General features: G+C 38.9%; 1 protein-coding gene across 1 annotated transcript in view; it reads left to right on the forward strand.

The window, feature by feature from the left end:
• Positions 1-19,982, forward strand: part of sorcs3a (sortilin related VPS10 domain containing receptor 3a) — a gene marked incomplete at both ends in the record, with an annotated part of 376,847 nt that overhangs the window by 243,230 nt on the left and 113,635 nt on the right. The window contains 4 exons of the mRNA XM_079813000.1: positions 3,152-3,225; positions 4,377-4,441; positions 12,582-12,700; positions 16,591-16,680. Coding sequence (XP_079669126.1) covers positions 3,152-3,225; positions 4,377-4,441; positions 12,582-12,700; positions 16,591-16,680 — 348 coding nt within the window. The remainder of the gene's footprint in view (positions 1-3,151; positions 3,226-4,376; positions 4,442-12,581; positions 12,701-16,590; positions 16,681-19,982) is intronic.

A 19,982-nucleotide genomic window follows, 5' to 3' on the forward strand; every position in this document is an offset into this window, starting at 1 on the left:
AGAGTCAATAGCACCCGCCTATAGGCACATATTACTAACACGCCCTTTAAATAACACAAAAATACTGGGCTATTGACTTAACACCAGGTTTCAGTTGGTCAATGGTGCAGTCGATTTCAGTTGCCTCAAAAAAGCAATGTGCCAACAATGTGCCACCTCGTTTTCAGACCAGCACGCCCATGGGCGAACAGATGGGCGCGAGTGCTTTTGCTATGTAAATAGGGTGGCACTTTTAGTTTAACTAGTTTAAATTAGTTTGATTTGTAGATTTAAATGTACATTTTTCAGTTTTAGTTTGATATTTTTCAACTGTCTGCTCTCTGTATTTTTGCGTTCTTGTACTTTTTGAACATTGTGTATTTCTGGGATAGATGGGGCTTTAATGCGGGTCAGTCTTCTCAGAAACAGTCTTTTCAGATCTCATCAAAAGCATCAGCCCTGTTATTGAGTGTTTGTGTGAGGCTTCCAGCTCCTGTCAGTAAACAGCTTGTGATGCTAACCCTCTTTGTTCTGCGTTAATGTAATGTTCAGTGACTTGTCAAGGCGTACAATGCAATCTTCAGATGTTTTTTGACTCGTGTCTCTGTTCTTTTGAACATTTGAACAACTACTCCAATTTAAGGGTGACTACTCCACAACACACTTGGCACTTTGTATTTTGTTTTTGTTAATGCGCAAAAAATTACATGCCTCAGAATACAAAAAAATACAAAAAACAAGGATCCCTAACAAAGGGTTTCTCTAACTTATTTAGCCCTTTCATAAGTTCATAACTGTTCACGGACCCCATCTCGTTTTTCAGAGCTGAATGGTTTGGTACGATTAAACACTTTATTTGAAATGTCTGTGGAGGAAATTGAATAGGAACCCCAAACTGCAGAAAATGCTGCTTCTGTTGCATTCATATTGCTTGCTGTGCAATTTTGTTCGAAATATAGAAAGTTTCTGCACCCCCCCACCCCCCTCCCGGCTATTTGAGAGAGACTCCCGGGGGCCCACGGCCCCTAGTTTGAGAAATGCTGTAATGGCTCTAGAAAGCTGCAGCTTTGCTTCTCTGGAGATTGAAGGTATAGCCTGTTCTTTTCCATGGATTGAGATACATGTACAGAGCACATAGTGGGGCAGAAACTTCCAAATGAATTCCCTCCGGACTTGAGTGGACTCATCTCATCCATTAAGATTCCCGTGAGATTCACCTTGTAGCTTCAAGTCCAGATAATTCCATTCAGACACATTATAATGTGTGTTCTGTTTCACGCGCTGCTAGCTCCAGGTAAAGTGCTGAAGCTCAAATGATTTGTGCTTTTAACTTCTGCCAGTTCTCTTCCCTTGTTTCTGTCTGTTGTATGGCCCCATGTCTGTCACGTCCCAGAGTTTGAGCCATAATAATGAGAACAGATTTAGAAGGATAGAATTTTGCTAAATATTATTACCTAAACACATCTCAAGGGAAATGTATTGTTGTTGACTCTGACTTTGTGGTAATAAAACGGATAATTGAGATACAGTACAGTAGGAGACTGGCCAAAATTATGTTACAAATGCAAAAGTGCTAACCAGCTTTTTTTCATTATTATAATTTTTTTCCCTATATGTTTAACCTACAGTGTATATATATATATATATATATATATATATATATATATATATATATATATATATATATATATATATATATATATATATATATATATATATATATATATATATATATATATATATATATATATATATATATATATATATATATATATATATATATATATATATATATATATATATATATATATATATATATATATATATATATATATATATATATATATATTGTAAAATACACTTTAAAAGATGGTTATTATCGTTAACTAAATCTAAAACTATTTAAAACATTTCTGTTAATTGAAATAAAGCTGAAACAAAATAGAATGTAAATATTAGTTGAAAAACTGAAAATATAGCTTGCCTTGGCCATGAACTAAAATAATTTTAAATCGAAGCACTACAATCATTAACATAACATAAATACATAAAAACAAAAAATAAACCTAAATAGCAATACTTAAAAACATAAATAAAATAAAACAAAATAAAATGACAAAATAACATAATTACAAAAATAATTATCAATATCGAAACCATTTAATACTTTTGTGGAAACTGTGATTTTTTTTCCCTTTTTTTTTCAGGATTTGTTGATGAATAAAAGGTTCAAAAGAGCAGCAATGTATTTGAAATAGAAATATTTTGATTAATTTAATGCCTCCTTTTGTGAATAAAGAAATTCATTTCTAAATAAATAAATAAAACAACTTACTGACCCCAAGATTTTGAATGGTAATGACTGTTTTGTCAAATATATTTATATAATATTTACATATATTATACATTATATATTTCTCTCTCTCTCTCTCTCTCTCTCTCTCTCTCTCTCTCTCTCTCTCTCTCTCTCTCTCTCTCTCTCTCTCTCAATTAAATTAATTTTATATTTCAATTCAGTTGTGCTTTATTGGCATGACAATTGTTACAATGTATTGCCAAAGCATTTCTAATTTTTACAGTGAATCACCAACATACATGTACATATACATATATTAAATTACAAAAAAATATATATATAACATATTAATAAGTTGAAAGATCAATACACATTTAGAATTCTATTCTTCTCTCTCTCTCTCAGTTGTAGTTTGAAAATACATTGTATCTAAAGTACATTGTAATCTATCTATCTCTCTGTTTTATTTATCAAAAGAGCAAGAAACATGTATTCCTTATGATATGACCCCCGTAACCATGTTTATGTGCAGTAAACACGATTTCCATTTTCACACTATTAAATTGGCATATATTTCCATATGATTGTGTGTTCAGTCACCTAGAAAAAGCCCAACCATAATGGCCTTCTCCTTAACCCATGACAACGGATTTAAGGACTGTGCGTTTAGCTCAAGCCTTTAAAAAGTACCACACACAATGATTCAAGTATGTAATGAAATACAAATCACAATGACGAATCAGTTATATTCTGAGAAAGGGCTCTTAATCGAGATGAGAAGAAACTGCCTTCAAATGGATACATGGCTTAAACTTAACAGAGCGAATGATTGCAGATTTTAATGGCTGCCTATTTTTTTCCCCTCTCTTTTTGCAGCTGTATAGCTCATTTGACTTTGGCCGAAAGTGGCAGCTAGTTCATGAGCGAGTGACTCCGAACCGCTTCTACTGGTAGGTGATACTGTCAATCACACCTCATCTCCATTTCTCCCACAATGTCACTAACTTACAATTTTATGGACAGACAAGGAGAGTTTAGTAGAGTGCTGGTTGACATTGACACATTGATGAAATGGGGAAAAAGTTTGAGCAATTGAGAAGTGTGTCCTTTGTTTGCCCTCTCTTTTGCTTAGAAGAAGCATAGGCTTCTGTGTCTGTGAGATGAAATCTGCACAGATGTTTGAGCTCTTAGACCTTTGTTGCAAAACTTCTCCCTGTTCAATATTGATACAAAGAAAGGGAGAGAATAAACATGGCTGAGCAAGATGGAAAGAAAATAAGGGCATAAAGTTGTCTGAGGATACTGCATCTAGACTGTAAATATGAACACACATAATGAAATGGAAAGTATTTTTAAAACACATGTTCAACATTTTTCGATCATTAAACCATTGAGCTTTTATTTTAGACCCACAATAGAAGCTGTTGTCTTATTTTACATGGGTTACATTATGCCATATTGAGATCACAGGACCAGCTGAATACTACTTGCTTCATTTCAATGACCCCCTTTTATTGGTCACTTACCCTCTTGGTATATTACTTGGCTGAGAGTGGCATGCTTCTATTTATGAAAAACATTTACATTCTTAGTCAATGTTTTTGACCAAAGTAACTACAAAGTGAACAAATCACACAATAAGATAAGTATAAGGTATAAGATTATGTGTAAATCTCAAGGATGTTTGTAGTTTGTCTTTGTGCATGAGTCAGATAGAGAAAGAGTGGTCTCTAGTACAGCCTACTTGAGCTATAAAAGACACTGTCTAGTACTCTACCTAATGGTAGGCTTGTTTAAGGACTAGTGCACTAGTATGGACTTGAACCAAACACTCATGTTTCCAGGAGTTGTCATCATTCTAATTTCCATTATACTCCTTCACTGTCACCACCATGCACACCTACAAAATACATTACACACACTTCTAGTTACTGCTGAAAAAAAGTACTACAAGAAGATTCTTTTTCCCATCGTGTGGCATTTGGAGAAATGGCACCGCACAACTCTTATGTCACTTTGCTGGCTGAAATGGACCTTCAGTAAGACATCATACTCTGTGATGAAACGTCTTTCTCCTCACTCTGTTGTGTGTCTAATGCAGGTCAGTATCCGGTCTGGACAAGGAGTCAGATCTTGTGCACATGGAGGCCCACACTCCTGATGGCCGTGAGTTGCTTCTTTCTTTGTCTGTGTTCTTCAATTCTGTCCTGCAAACTAGTTCTGAACATTTTGATTCATCACAGTAACTCAATTCTTTTTCTTTCTTTTTTTTTTTGACTGGTTCTATTCTATTCTATTCTGCAATTTTGTGGTGATAATTTTGATTCATCGCATCAAATCTTTAGATTATTTGAATGGTCTTAGCATGTATGTATTTATTTATTTATGTATTTTATTTTTATTTTTATTTTTATTTTATTTTTTCAATTCTGTCCTGCAATCTAGTTTTACCTATTGTTTTAAATTAAATTAAATTAAATTAAATTAAATTAAATTAAATTAAATTAAATTAAATTAAATTAAATTAAATTAAATTAAATTAAATTAAATTAAATTAAATTAAATTAAATTAAATTAAATTAAATTAAATTAAATTAAATTAAATTAAATTAATAAATTAATAATAATAATAAAAAAATAATAATACATTCTTAGTGAATTGTTCAAAATTAAATTTGCTCACTTTCCAAATATTATAAGAGTCATTGTAAAATACTCTTAAAAATAATCAAAATGAATTCGTCAAAAGGATGAAAAAGAAAAAAAAGTGATTATGTTATATTAATTATATAATATAATATAATATCATATCATATCATATCATATCATATCATATCATATCATATCATATCATATCATATCATATCATATCAATCATATCATATCATATCATATCATATCATATCATATCATATCATATCAATCATATCATATCATATCATATCATATCATATCATATCATATCATATCATATCATATCATATATCATATATATATCATATCATATCATATCATATCATAATTATATTATATTATATTATATTAATTATATAATTATATTTTATTAATTATTATATTAATTATATTATATTATATTATATTATATTATATTATATTATATTAATTATATTATATTATATTATATTATATTATATTATATTATATTATATTATATTATATTATATTATATTATATTATATTATAGCCTATTATATTATAGCCTATTATATTATATTATAGCCTATTAAAGCCTATTACAGCCTATTATATTATATTATATTATAATATATTATATTATATTATATTATATTATATTATATTATATTATATTATATTATATTATATTATATTATATTATATTAATTATATTATATTATATTATATTATATTATATTATATTATATTATATTATATTAATTATATTATATTATATTATATTATATTATATTTTATTATATTATATTATATTATATTATATTATATTATATTATATTATATTAATTATATTATATTATATTATATTATATTATATTATATTATATTAATTATATTATATTATATTATATTATATTATATTATATTATATTATATTATATTATATTATATTATATTATATTATATTCATTATATTATTCTCAAATTTTTCATGCTGTGTCTGGTTTTCACTTCCTGTGGTTTAGGTCCTGTTTCCAGTGTTTCCATTGCTGTCTTGTTAGTCTCCATAGCAACCCTTGTTTGTTACCTTGACTACTAATCACCATCACCTGTCCTTCATTTAGTCCTGTGTTATCTTGTGTATTTGACCCCTCAGTCATCTTCTGTTCATCATCTTGTGTTTACAATTCATGCTGGTAAGTTTCTCTGTATGTTTCCTAGTGTTTATTAAAAGTGTTTTTATCATTTATCTGAGTCAAGCCTCATTGTGGATTATCAAGTCAAGCCAGAGCGTGACACTCATTCTATTCATTCTGAAACATGCAGTACTTTCACCTTGTATATTTTTTTCTTTCGTTCACTGTGAGTCTCATTCAGACTCAAAACACTGGCTCGCTCAGTAAAGAGATACATTCCTTCAGTATGCTCGTCCGTTCAAAGAAAAGCTCCTTCACCGTATATAATATAAGGTTATTTCGAATTCTCTTTTTCCTGCGTCTTCTCACTTTTACCTTCCTCTCACATCCCATCTACTGATCTATGGTCCACTCCTCCTTCAAACCTGATGTTAGAGGAGGAAAAGAGATGAGACGAGAGCCCGTGAGCTTGGGGATCAATTCCGAAGCTGAGGATAAAGCCAGTCCTGCAGGCAGCTAGACAGGATTACCGTCATGATAAATACACCATCTGATAGCAGATTAATGCAGGACCCGCACTCTCTCTACCTTGCTTTCTCTCATTGGTTTAAAAGGAATAGTTCACGCAAAAATGAAAATTCTGTCATTGTTTACCCACCATTATTTTGTTTTTCTTTCTTTCTTTGGTAACACATTAGGGGCTTTTGCACCAGAGAAATCTTTTCTTAGTTCCTAGAACTATTGGCGTGTTCGCACCGCAGGAAGTGTATACTGATTGGCCGAACGCACAAGACACACCAGCCCCCGCCATTTAAAAAAAAGCTGTGAACACACTCCTATATATATTTACTCCACAAACTAACTCTACAAACATGGAAAACAGTGATAGATGGACCTCTCAAGCTTTACGCTAAGGAGAAAATTCAACGCAACTTTGGAGGGAACCAAGCGAAACATGATTATGTATTTCTGCTCAGCTAGCGACATTGGACATCAAACATTATATACACTTTTTTTATATACACTCTCTACTTTCTTTGTATAACAGTTCTGTTTAATAACATATTAGACAGGACTGTTAAACAGTTTGTAAACTAATGCTGCATTCCACTCCAGTTTTAGACCACTTGCGAACTTCCCTAAGCACTTTCCCTAATCCCTGCCGCCATTTTGAAGTGCGTTCCACTTCATGAAGTGGATGAGGGAAGTTTAAATGGACAGACCCTCGTTCCTTTGATTTTGACCGAGGGAGCGAGTCTACTTCATGTGTACACTTCAGGCAGCTTCATATACCACAATGCAACACGATTGTGACGTCACCGCACATCGCGTTTAATTTACCCCACCACAAACAACTCTGTGATATTTTAATTATTTTAAAGGTCCTGTTCTTCGTGATCCCATTTTTCAAACTTTAGTTAGTGTGTAATGTTCCTGTTAGAGCATAAATAATACCTGTAAAATTATAAAGCTCAAAGTTCAATGCCAAGCGAGATATTTTATTTAACAGAAGTTCCCTTTCAAAGCCTACATTGAACGACCGGTTTGGTCTACATCCCTGTACATCCTGCTTTAATGACGTCAGTAGAACAGTTTGTCGACTAACCTCCGCCCTGAAGAATACGCAAAAAAGGGGGCGTGGTCTTGTTGCTCTCCCACGTGGAGAAGAGGAAGTGTTGCGTTCGGTTGCTTTTGTAGAGTGTTTGTCGCCATGTTGTCCAGACGCTGTTATTTTCATCCCGGAGTCAAATCACCTTTGTTTGGCCTTCAGGGCCAAACTTTGAACACAAACACAAACTTTGGCCTTCAGGGCCTACTTTGAACACATGCATCTCCCCGTTATGGTAAGGGGCGTGACCTTTCCGGGCAACGTGCGCTAAGCTGCTGTCGAATCACAACACGGGAACAGCTGGCACAATCAGAACTCGTTAAGTATTTCTGAAGGAGGGACTTCATAGAATAAGGAAATCTTCGAGCCGTTTTTAGGACAGTGAAAACAGCGGTATACAGATAAGTAAATTGTGTGAAAAATTCTGTGTTTTTTTTTACACGCGAAACAGGAACACATTAGCCTGGGAAAACCCAGACAACTTCCGGCAAATTTAGATTTGCTCTGCAAGTAGTCTGGCAAAGACCCCATTCAAGCCCATTTCTAAACCCTAGAAATCGCGGCACCAATTAGAAACGTTGGGGCGGGCTTTACACGATGAGGACAGCGCAGCGACATTAGCAGATGTGCCGCTGTGGAGCATCACTCGTTCGAATCAGCTATCGTGTCTGTTTTAAGCGATTTAAACTTTTCCTTTTCGTTAAAACCCAAGCAAAGAACAACACTCGAAGCCTTCATATCTAAAAAAGATGTTATCGCTGTCTTACCGACTGGATTCGGCAAAAGTCTGATACCAGCTTGGCCCTTTGGTGGCTAAATGAATGGGTCTTAGTGAGAGCCCTCTGTTAGTGCTAATGTTTTACTAAATATAGTTTTAAGTCCTTTTCAGGCGTGAATGTAGTTGTTTAAAGCTCAAATCTGAGGTTTATTTATAAAGAGAGCGCCTTTTTTAAAATTAGATCTGCCGTTTTCGGAGTTGTGAGCTCCAGTGGTTCAGCGGCGCTCAATCGATCATTGAGCCCGCCGAGAGGCGCCTTTCCTCGGCCAGTCCTTCTGCCGTCTGCCGTCGGCTCTGATGTCTCTGTAGTGGTTAAACCATCTCGTCTTTTGTAGATCTAACGGCTGATCTTTGCTCTCATTAATCTATAATTTGTTCCTAGACAGATCGTTTTGTCTGAGGGCAAAGTGAAGTTTCATAACTTTCTATTTTTAAGATATTAAACTTTACCGTTGTAGTCTCCTAGCGCTGACTTTGACTGAATTGCTTTATTTATTGTATAGCTTCTTATACCTATTACTTATACTTTTATAATTGCTAATGATGATCACACATAAACTGACATTTAACAAAAAGAGACTGGGTTGTGTTTTGTGTCATATTTAATTTATTACAGTGATAATCATAGCCTATATTATGCCTATATTATGTGTGTGTGTTTTTTTAAATGTAAACGAAAAGAGGCTGGGTTTTTTTTATATTTCGTTTTGTTATAAACATGCATTGAAGATAATATGCATTGCCTGCACTACATAGGCTATATACTGAGTGATGTCAAGAACGCTGCTTGTCCATTAGCAGAGTAGGCGGACTAGTGTCCTCCCGTCCTCGGGAGTTCGTTCTCCGGAGTCAAACTTGGTAAGTCACGGACGCAAGTCAGAAGTTCGCGTACAAAATATGTCATACAACACCACTGCCTCATTTCATAAAAAAATTAAATAAAAATTAAACATAATAATAGCCACACGAATGTGGTTCAGGTAACGCGTAGCTAGGCCTACATTGATTATCTTATATATTTATAATAAAACGAAGTATAAAACACCCTGCCTCTTTTCGTTTACATTTTAAAAATAATATATTAAACATTAATATGTGGTTTAGGTAAGGTGACCAGATTTCTGAAATGGAAACCGGGGACATTTCCTATTTGAGAACACAAGTACAGACAAGAACGCATATGAGAAACGGCCAGAGTCTCAGATGTTTCTCCGTCGCTCTGCATACGTCATCTCCCTCATCGCTCTGATTGGTTTTAAATCTATCCAATTGCGCCGAGAGGCATTTGAGCGACGCCTGTTGGTGACGCCCCTTTGGAAATGGTCTATGAAGCTTTGCCAGACCATAACTCAGTTACTACTGAGAATGGTCTGGTTTTAACCAGGCTATGAACACATGATATATTGCACACTATAAACACAATCAAAGCTTCAAAAAATCAGGAAAAACAGGACCTTTAAAAACATTTAAAACTACCTAAACACACCTATATACATATAGAATTCTGCATTAAACAATTAAATCAACTCCATAGTGGGTTCCAGGGCTTAGGATGTTCCAGTTCAGGCCATTGCAAAGGTTCCGCCTAGTGGACACTCATGCAACGCTAGCAATGACGCATATCCGAGTGAATGAGACGGAGGGAAGTTAGCAAGTGAAGGGCATAATAAAAATTAACTGGAACGCAGCATAAGACGGAGAATATGAGAGCTGTGTGCTCCGGTTTTGGCGTTCTCAGCGCCGTCAAAATAAAGGTCCGGTGCGTCATCAAAATAAAAGTCACAACAACAAGCACAGCTTACGTCACTTCCGAGTTCCTACTGGTGGTGCGAATGCAACCAGGAAAATGGCCCTGGGGGAACTTTTAGTTCTCAGGGAACCACCCTGGTGTAATGTCTAATTTCTTGGTTTTGTTTCATGTTCATGTTTTCTGTTTGAGTTTAATCAGTCATGTTTTCTGGTCAGTCATGTAATTCCATTGTGCCCCCATGTGATCATGTCATGTGCTTCCCTAGTCTCTTGTGTCATGTTTTCATTGGTTGATTTAGTCATGTGGATTCTTAGTTCAGTTTTGTCATTGGTTCATTGTTTGATTTTTCACAGGTGTTCCTTGTTAGTCATCAGTCTCTGTGTATATAAGCCCTCATGTTGCCATGCATCTTGGTCTAGTATTGTTTGTGTAAACTGCTGTTTGGTGAGTTCTGTGTTAAGTCCAGGTTTATGTTCATGTTTCAAGTTGAGTTTGTTCATGTTTGTATTTAAATAAACTACACTTGGGTTCTAAAAGCTTGCTAGTACCAAGAACCACCCGGTATGAAAGGCCCTTAAATTAGCTCCTACTTCAGAGTAGGGTCTAACCCAGTGCCTTCAGAGTAGGGTCTAACCCAGTGGCTTCAGAGTAGGGACTAACCCAGCTCCTACTTCAGAGTAGGGTCTAACCCAGTGCCTTCAGAGTAGGGTCTAACCCAGTGCCTTCAGAGTAGGGTCTAACCCAGTGGCTTCAGAGTAGGGTCTAACCCAGTGGCTTCAGAGTAGGGTCTAACCCAGCTCCTACTTCAGAGTAGGGTCTAACCCAGTGGCTTCAGAGTAGGGTCTAACCCAGCTCCTACTTCAGAGTAGAGTCTAACCCAGTGGCTTCAGAGTAGGGTCTAACCCAGTGGCTTCAGAGTAGGGTCTAACCCAGCTCCTACTTCAAGGTAGGGTCTAACCCAGTGGCTTCAGAGTAGGGTCTAACCCAGCTCCTACTTCAGAGTAGAGTCTAACCCAGTGGCTTCAGAGTAGGGTCTAACCCAGTGGCTTCAGAGTAGGGTCTAACCCAGCTCCTACTTCAAGGTAGGGTCTAACCCAGTGGCTTCAGAGTAGGGTCTAACCCAGCTCCTTCTTCAGAGTAGGGTCTAACCCAGCTCCTACTTCAGAGTAGGGTCTAACCTTACGCCACTTCAGAATTCCTACTGGCAGTGCGAATGCAACCAGGAAAATGGCCATAGGGGAACTATTAGTTCTTGGGGAACCAGGCAAGTTCCTAGAACTAAGTTCCTAGAACTACCCGGTGCGAAAGTCCCTTTTATGTTAAGGTGACGTAGTTACTCGTTACTACATGTACTTACTATAGTAATATCAGTAAATCATGCATAATTATCAGCAACTAACCCTAAACCCAACCCTAACCGTAACTCTATAGTACCCGACCCTAACTGTAACTCTATAGTAAGGACATGGGACCCACTTTATATTAGGTGGCCTTAACTATTATGTACTAACATTTTAATTAAGCATTTGATACAATGCAATTATTGTGTACATACATGTTTTTACATTGTACTTACATTTTTAAAAATACCTGCATGTAATTACGTCTGTAATTAATTTCTGTAGTTACATTTGTAATTACACAGTTGACGCTTCCCTTACACCTAACCCTACCCTTAAACTTACCCATACCACCACACCACACCTGCCACACCACACAAGTGTTTTGCAATACAATTTGAAAACTGTAAGTACATTGTACTTATTTTTTGATGTAAGTACATAGTACTTAAGGCCACCTAATATAAAAGGGGGCCAGGACATGTAGTTAATTAATATTACTCAGTACTTATTTGAATAAGTACAATGTAACTACATCACCTTAAAATAAAGTGTAACCCTTTCTCTTTTTTTCAGCGGAACACAAAAGGGAGAGGATTTTTTTTTTTGGTACAATAATAATTCATAGTAACCAAGTTCTCTTCATGTGGTCACTGCACTGTAAAAAAAAGAAAAAAAAAAAAGTTGAGAAAACTTAAAAGTTTAAGGCAACCAGCTGCAGAATATTTGAGTTTTCTCAACTTAGGGTCAATTAGTTATCTCAACTTTTTCATGTTAAATAGTTGAATACACTTTAAAAGCTGAATTTGTCATACAAAACATAAGTTGGATTTTTTACAGTGTGGAGGGTGAGCAAATATTGACTGATATTTTAAATGAGTTTGAATGAACTTTCCATTTAATATTTGATACATAATTCTGGATCTTCCTGAGATGCTAAGAGATTCTAGAAGCAGTCAGAGGTTATTAAACTCAAAGCCACCAGAATCAGAATCTAATTAACAGCTAGACTCATTTTTCTGTCTCTCCTTACAACAGATTGTCAGTATGTGACATGCAGAGCTCAAGCCTGCTCTGAATCCAGTAGGACGCATCCATTTTCTGGCTATATTGAGACCAACTCACTCGTGGTTCAGGATGAATACGTGTTCCTTCAGGTAAGGACCAGAGATCACCTTACTTTAGTCTTTGAGATAAGGACTTCTTGAAACAACAAACCTGGAATTTCTTAGTTCATTCTCACTGAGGAATGCTGTGTCATTCCCGTTGCTCCTCATTTATAAGACACTAGTAGAACTATGATTTTGTAACTCGCAGTCTTGCAAAATCTCAAGCTATGTGACTTCACAGAGATTTTCAAACTATAAAGTGTGAAATGTATTGTTTCTCTTTCAAAATCACTCAAGTGGCATCCAAAATTCAGTACATACTTGATTAAAATATCTAACTATCACGAGGCGGATCATGTAAGGTCCTCTGTCTTCACTCCCATGGCGTCGCTACTCATTTGCATGAAGTTGAACTATGCTCACCTTTGTCACATCGGCAACGGTTGCTGCCACTCATATCGCCTCAAATCTCATTGAAAATAAATGACTTCTGCTTGCTTTGGGCTGCAGATCACTGTCATTGTCAATGTACCTTAAAGAAATAGTTCACCCGAAAATGAACATTCTCACATCATTTCCTCACCTTCATGTCATTGCAAACCAAAAACTTTGTGAAGTTTCCTTACCATTCAGGCAAATTGTGCATACTTATGTATATGTTCATGCTTATCTGTGTCATTTTCGACTCCCCAGTGGATCAGAATAATAATTGTATACTCAAGGGAAAAAGTGAAATGGTAATGACCTAAATTTCCAATTCCAATCCAGGACAGTTTCTGAATATATTAATTTATGTCTGCATGCAAAACAATTGTCTTCGAAACAGTACAAATGAGGGTGGGAACTATTTTAGGGCACCAACACTGAAAAAGATTTTTTGAAGTTGTAAGTAAATTGGAGTATATTTTAAACGAAAATACTATTTTTAGTCCTTCTAAACTTTAAGGGCGTTTTCACACCTGGTTCGCGTGGAGCATTTTTTTTCCGGAACCTGGTGTGTTTTCTCCCTTAGTTTGGTTTGCTTTAATCTCACATAGCCAGACCTTCAGACTGACGGCAGAAAGTCTGGACTCTATCGCAGTTTTCATTGGTCAAGGACCACCCAAGAGGACGTTTGACTGACATGTAACGCAACCAATCACAGTTTGTTTTGTTCTGCGTCGTGTTTATGGGCATGAAAATGTAAAGTCAATGTCAGACCAGTGTGCATCTATAAATTATTAATTCAAGAACATTGTGTAAGTTTACTGCAACAATGGAGCCGCAAACTTACGGCATTTGTTTCCCTGCGGACCATTAAAGAACGCAACACACACATCTTGCGGACATCCTGTAGAATTCAACATTAGTTCCCAGGCAACAGGTGTATGTGGGACCCAAATGGGTATGAAATGGGCTGAAAAACTGGGCCCTATATAGGATTGCCCACGGGTTCCATAATGCCCCTTCAGAGTTGAACAGTTGAACACTAAACAGTTGAACACTAAACAATGCCTCTTCAACTTAAAATGTTGTGCAATTACTTTTCTCCATTCAGTGCAAGAATGCTATGCCGACGAAGCCTTGATTCCCACTATATATATAATTTATCAGTTAGAGCGGGAATGATGGCTACATTCGTACAAGTGTTTGCCTGTGTCTTGACAGCTACAGCTAAAGCCTAACTTTGCAGAGGAAAATCTGACCAATAAGAGGAAAGTTTTACTCAAATAAACACATTTTGGTATGCTTTGAAACGTCTTGTGAAAGCGAACCGAACCAAGAAGAAAATGCAGCATTGTAAGGTGCCGTTTACACAATACCGTTTTCATCTAAAAACTGAAGACTTGTGCATTTTGGCTGTTCATTTACACGACAACGGCGTTTTGGAGGCCTGAAAAAACAAACTTTTCAAAGTGCAAGTTCTTGAAAATGATACCGTTATTGTCTCTGTGTAAACTACAAAAAAGTGAATCTATGAAAACGGTGATGGCATGCACATGCGCATTACATGTTTAGTCTATAGACAAGCGCATTTGCCGTGAGTGTTCTGTAAAAGAATGCATACCTGCGGAGTTTCTTTACAAAGTGACATTGCCAACTACTAGCCTGGCATAGATAATACAGAGTTTTAGTCGTTTTCATGGATCCGTGTCAGGGATCGTTTTGACAAAGTTGTCATCTGTGCAAAGAAAAAACGTTTCCATGTTAAGTTCATCGCTGTTGTGTAAACCTCAAACCCTTAGTCCTTTAGTACCCTTAGTTTAGGAACAAAGCCAATGATCTACAGGTCTGAAAGTGCCCTAATATTTCATGTGTAATTCATTGTGTTATTTGCTGTTTCTATGTAATTGTTTATGAAATGTACTTGAGTTAAAATAGTCTCAAAGCAGTGTGAAAATACAAACACAACTTCAGACTGGTTAATTATAAATTGCAATATTTCCTAGCCAACCGAAAAGCTCCACACATTGATGGGAAGTTTCAAAACATTTACTCACAACCCTCTTGGAAGTCTTAACAGCAGAGCAGATAACAAGTCCTGCCAATGAGGAGTGGACGCTCAACCCCAATGTTTTGCCATGCCGCATCACAGTCCAAAGAATGTGAAACAGAAAAATCGATCATCCCAATTTCTTTCGAAGTTCAACTGCCCCTGGAAACCATCGATCCTGCCTGCTCCCTCCTTCTGTTGCATGCAGAGCCGCTTTTTGGAGACATGTTGGACATGCTGTTTGTTTATAACTTTCCCCAGACTGCCGCTCTCCTTATCTGTCTCTCTCTCCTCTTTTATTGAAAGCATGTTACCCACTAAGAAGCTTAATTGTTTCGGTCATATCATCATGGATCCATTTTATTCCCATGCTCAAATCGGAATCTTGTTGGGTGTGTATATGCCCTCTAATTGAAATTATGAAAAGAGGTGGGATGAATTAAACATGTCCTTTACTTTGACAGAATGAAGTACCTTTTGTGACAGTAACGAAACAGTTATTTATTTCATTCTCCATTCCCTCTTGTGCAGCAGAAGATATGACACGCTTTTGACAGTTCTAGCTGTGTATGCTAACAACCAGTGTGTATTTGCTATCATTAGCGCCAACAATCCCCCTCGGAGCGTGATGGGAGCAGGCGCGTTGCTTGCGAGAATTAAAGATTTCTCTTGACAGAGAATAATGAGGGTATTGATTGTCCTACAAGATATTTACCACTCTCCACTTCTGAACTGCAAAGGGCATTGACAAACTCAGACCAAGCAGTATCCTCCAAATCATAGGGGGAGATTCTTTTAAACGATTCGTTCCAGATATAACCTGCGCACTCCGTTACTGAATTAGCCTTCTGAATTTACAGCTTTGCGTGATGTGCTGGAGAAGACAGTCATCTAATGGAATCCTGAGCTATTAACCTACTGTGCTATGGCTGGATGCTATGACAGTATAGACCTCTTGCGCTAGAGAAGCAAGTGTAGAGTCATCTTTAGAAATTTGTCTTTGAACTTCTTTTAGTTTAGTTTAGTGTTTTCCCCCCAAATGTTTTGAATGATTGTTTTGTTAGTTTTTTTAAGGATTCTAATGAATTAGTAATTAAAAAATCTGGAAAAAAGTACCTTGAACATTAATTTGTTCAATTTCCATTACCTGAATAGACGTCGTCTAATTATTTATACCTGTTTATACACTACCATCCAGACGTTTAGCCCAACATGTTCTGTCGGATACTTACCCAGCTTTGTGCCAGTTGGATTACTTTTAACAAAGCCAATATTAGAGTGTATATTTTGATGTCAGCGTTATATAAAATTAATCATAGCCTGGTGTAAGATTTTGGTCATATCGTTCTAAACTTTTGTTCAAAGTACAAAGACAAATACATTTTTACTGTCAGTAGATCTTCCAGAGTTGCTGCCAGTTATTTGACATCTGAGATAGATATGTGTATTTTTTTTTCCCATGCAGGTGACGACCACTGGCAGAGCGAGCTACTATGTGTCATATCAAAGAGAATCTTTTGTACGCATTAAAATCCCCAAATACTCCCTCCCCAAGGTAAGAGACTACTTAAACTTTAAAATAAATTAGACTGATTAAAAAAATAAAGTATTTGCATTTATATTTAAGGAGTTATATTTAATTAGTTACAGAACCGGATTTACATAAGCAATAAGGTACGAGAGGCTACAATATATCATGAAAAATGCTGCCTTTTTCATGCGATCGGAAATGTAATAATTCCTACATTCCTACAGATGTTGTGATTACGAGCTTGTTGCATTCAAATGCTTTGGTGTCGGAATGAAATTGAATCATGGAGGACTCCGTGTTGATTCTTGCCTATTTATGGGAAAAATCTTATTAAAAGCAACTATATACGAGTATCATGTGCACTGGCAACCATATAAAGACATACGATGCTATCCAGATAGTCCGCTTGCTGACGATTCTGTAATTTCGGTCAAATGCAGGCTATTTTCGCTGTGTATATAACAAAGGCTACAATACTTTTCAAATGATTAGGCATATATGTAAATATACACTGCATTAATGACCAGATGAGACAATCTAGCTGTTATGGGGGAAAAAACGAATAAATCACAGCAGTAGATCTCGCTCCACCATGTTTAAAGTTTATGGCACTCCCATCTCGGGAATTTGGGTCCATCCATCCATCCATCCATCCATCATCTTCCGCTTATCCGGGGCCGGGTCGTGGGGGCAACAGTCTAAGCAGAGACGCCCAGACTTCCCTCTCCCTAGCCACTTCCTCTAGCTCTTCCGGGGGAACCCCGAGGCGTTCCCAGGCCAGCCGGGAGACATAGTCCCTCCAGCGTGTCCTAGGTCTTCCCCGGGGCCTCCTCCCGGTGGGACGTGCCTGGAACACCTCCCTGGGAAGGCGTCCAGGAGGCATCCGAAATAGATGCCCGAGCCACCTCAGCTGGTCCCTCTCGATGTGGAGGAGCAGCGGCTCTACTCCGAGTTCCTCCCGAGTGACCGAGCTCCTCACCCTATCTCTAAGGGAGCGCCCAGCCACCCTACGGAGAAAGCACATTTCGGGCGCCTGTATCCGGGATCTTGTCCTTTCGGTCATGACCCACAGCTCATGACCATAGGTGAGGGTAGGAACGTAGATTGACCGGTAAATCGAGAGCTTTGCCTTGCAGCTCAGCTCCTTCTTCACCACGACAGACCGGTACATCGACCGCATTACTGCAGAAGCTGCACCGATCCGTCTGTCAATCTCCCGTTCCATCCTTCCCTCACTCGTGAACAAGACCCCAAGATACCTCCACTTGAGGCAGGAACTCTCCACCCACCTGAAGCGGGCAAGCCACCCTTTTCCGACTGAGAACCATGGCTTCGGACTTGGAGGTGCTGATTCTCATCCCAGCCGCTTCACACTCGGCCGCAAACCGTCCCAGTGCACGCTGAAGGTCCTGGTTCGAGGAAGCCAACACGACAACATCATCTGCAAAAAGCAGTGACGAAATCGTGTGGTTCCCAAACCGGACACTCTCCGGCCCTTGGCTGCGCCTAGAAATTCTGTCCATAAAAATTATGAACAGAACTGGTGACAAAGGGCAGCCCTGCCGGAGTCCAACATGCACCGGGAACAAGTCTGACTTACTGCCGGCAATGCGGACCAAGCTCCTGCTCTGGTTGTACAGGGACCGAACAGCCCTAAGCAGGGGGCCGCCGACCCCATACTCCCAGAGCACCCTCCACAGGATGCCACGAGGAACACAGTCGAATGCCTTCTCCAAATCCACAAAACACATGTGGACTGGTTGGGCAAACTCCCATGAACCCCCCAGCACCCCGGAAAGGGTATGGAGCTGGTCCAGTGTTCCACGACCGGGACGAAAACCACACTGTTCCTCCTGAATCCGAGGTTCCACTATCGGCCGAATTCTCCTCTCCAGTACCCTGGCATAGACTTTCCCGGGGAGGCTGAGAAGTGTGATCCCCCTATAGTTGGAACACACTCTCCGGTCCCCCTTCTTGAAAAGAGGGACCACCACCCCGGTCTGCCAGTCCAGAGGTACTGTCCCCGACCGCCATGCGATGTTGCAGAGGCGTGTCAGCCAAGACAGCCCCACAACATCCAGAGACTTGAGGTACTCAGGGCGGATCTCATCCAACCCCGGTGCCTTGCCACCGAGGAGCTTTTTAACCACCTCGATGACTTCAGCCCGGGTGATGGACGAGTCCACCTCTGAGTCCCCAGCCACTGCTTCCTCAACGGAAGACATGTCGGTGGGATTGAGGAGATCCTCAAAGTATTCCTTCCACCGCCCGACGATATCCCCAGTTGAGGTCAACAGGTGCCCATCTCCACTGTAAACAGTGTTGGTAGGACACTGCTTCCCCCTCCTGAGGCGTCGAACGGTTTGCCAGAATCTCTTCGAGGCCAACCGATAGTCTTTCTCCATGGCCTCACCAAACTCCTCCTAGGCCCGATTTTTTTGCCTCCACGACTACCCGGGCTGCAGTCCGCTTGGCCTGCCGGTACCGGTCAGCTGCCTCCGGAGTCCCACAAGCCATCCAGGCCCGATAGGACTCCTTCTTCAGCTTTACGGCATCCCTTACTTCCGGTGTCCACCACCGGGTTCGGGGATTGTCGCCTCGACAGGCACCGGAGACCTTACGGCCACAGCTCCGAGCGGCCGCAGCGACAATGGAGGTGGAGAACATGGTCCACTCGGACTCAATATCTCCAGACTCCCTCGGGATCCGGACGAAGTTCTGCCGGAGGTGGGAGTTGAAGATCTCTCTGACAGGGGGCTCGGCCAAACGTTCCCAACAGACCCTCACAGTACGTTTGGGTCTGCCGGGTCTGTCCAGCTTCCTCCGCCGCCATCGGATCAAACTCACCACCAGGTGGTGATCAGTTGACAGCTCCGCCCCTCTCTTCACCCGAGTGTCCAAGACATATGGCCGAAGGACTGATGACACGACCACAAAGTCGATCATCGACCTCCGACCTAGGGTGTCCTGGTGCCACGTGCACTGATGGACACCCTTATGCTTGAACATGGTGTTCGTTATGGACAAACCGTGGCTAGCATAGAAATCCAATAACAGAACACCGCTCGGGTTCAGATCAGGGGGGCTGTTCCTCCCAATCACGCCCCTCCAAGTGTCACTGTCACTGCCCACGTGGGCGTTGAAATCCCCCAGTAGAACGACGGAGTCTCCAGTCGGAGCACTTTCCAGCACCCCTCCCAGAGACTCCAAGAGGGCCGGGTACTCCGCACTGCCATTTGGGCCGTAGGCACAAACGACAGTGAGAGACCTATCCCGACTCGAAGGCGCAGGGAAGCGACCCTCTCGTTCACCGGGGTGAACTCCAA

Source organism: Gobio gobio (assembly GCF_949357685.1).
Source record: "Gobio gobio genome assembly, chromosome: 3".
In the NCBI taxonomy this organism is placed as follows: Eukaryota; Metazoa; Chordata; class Actinopteri; order Cypriniformes; family Gobionidae; genus Gobio; species Gobio gobio.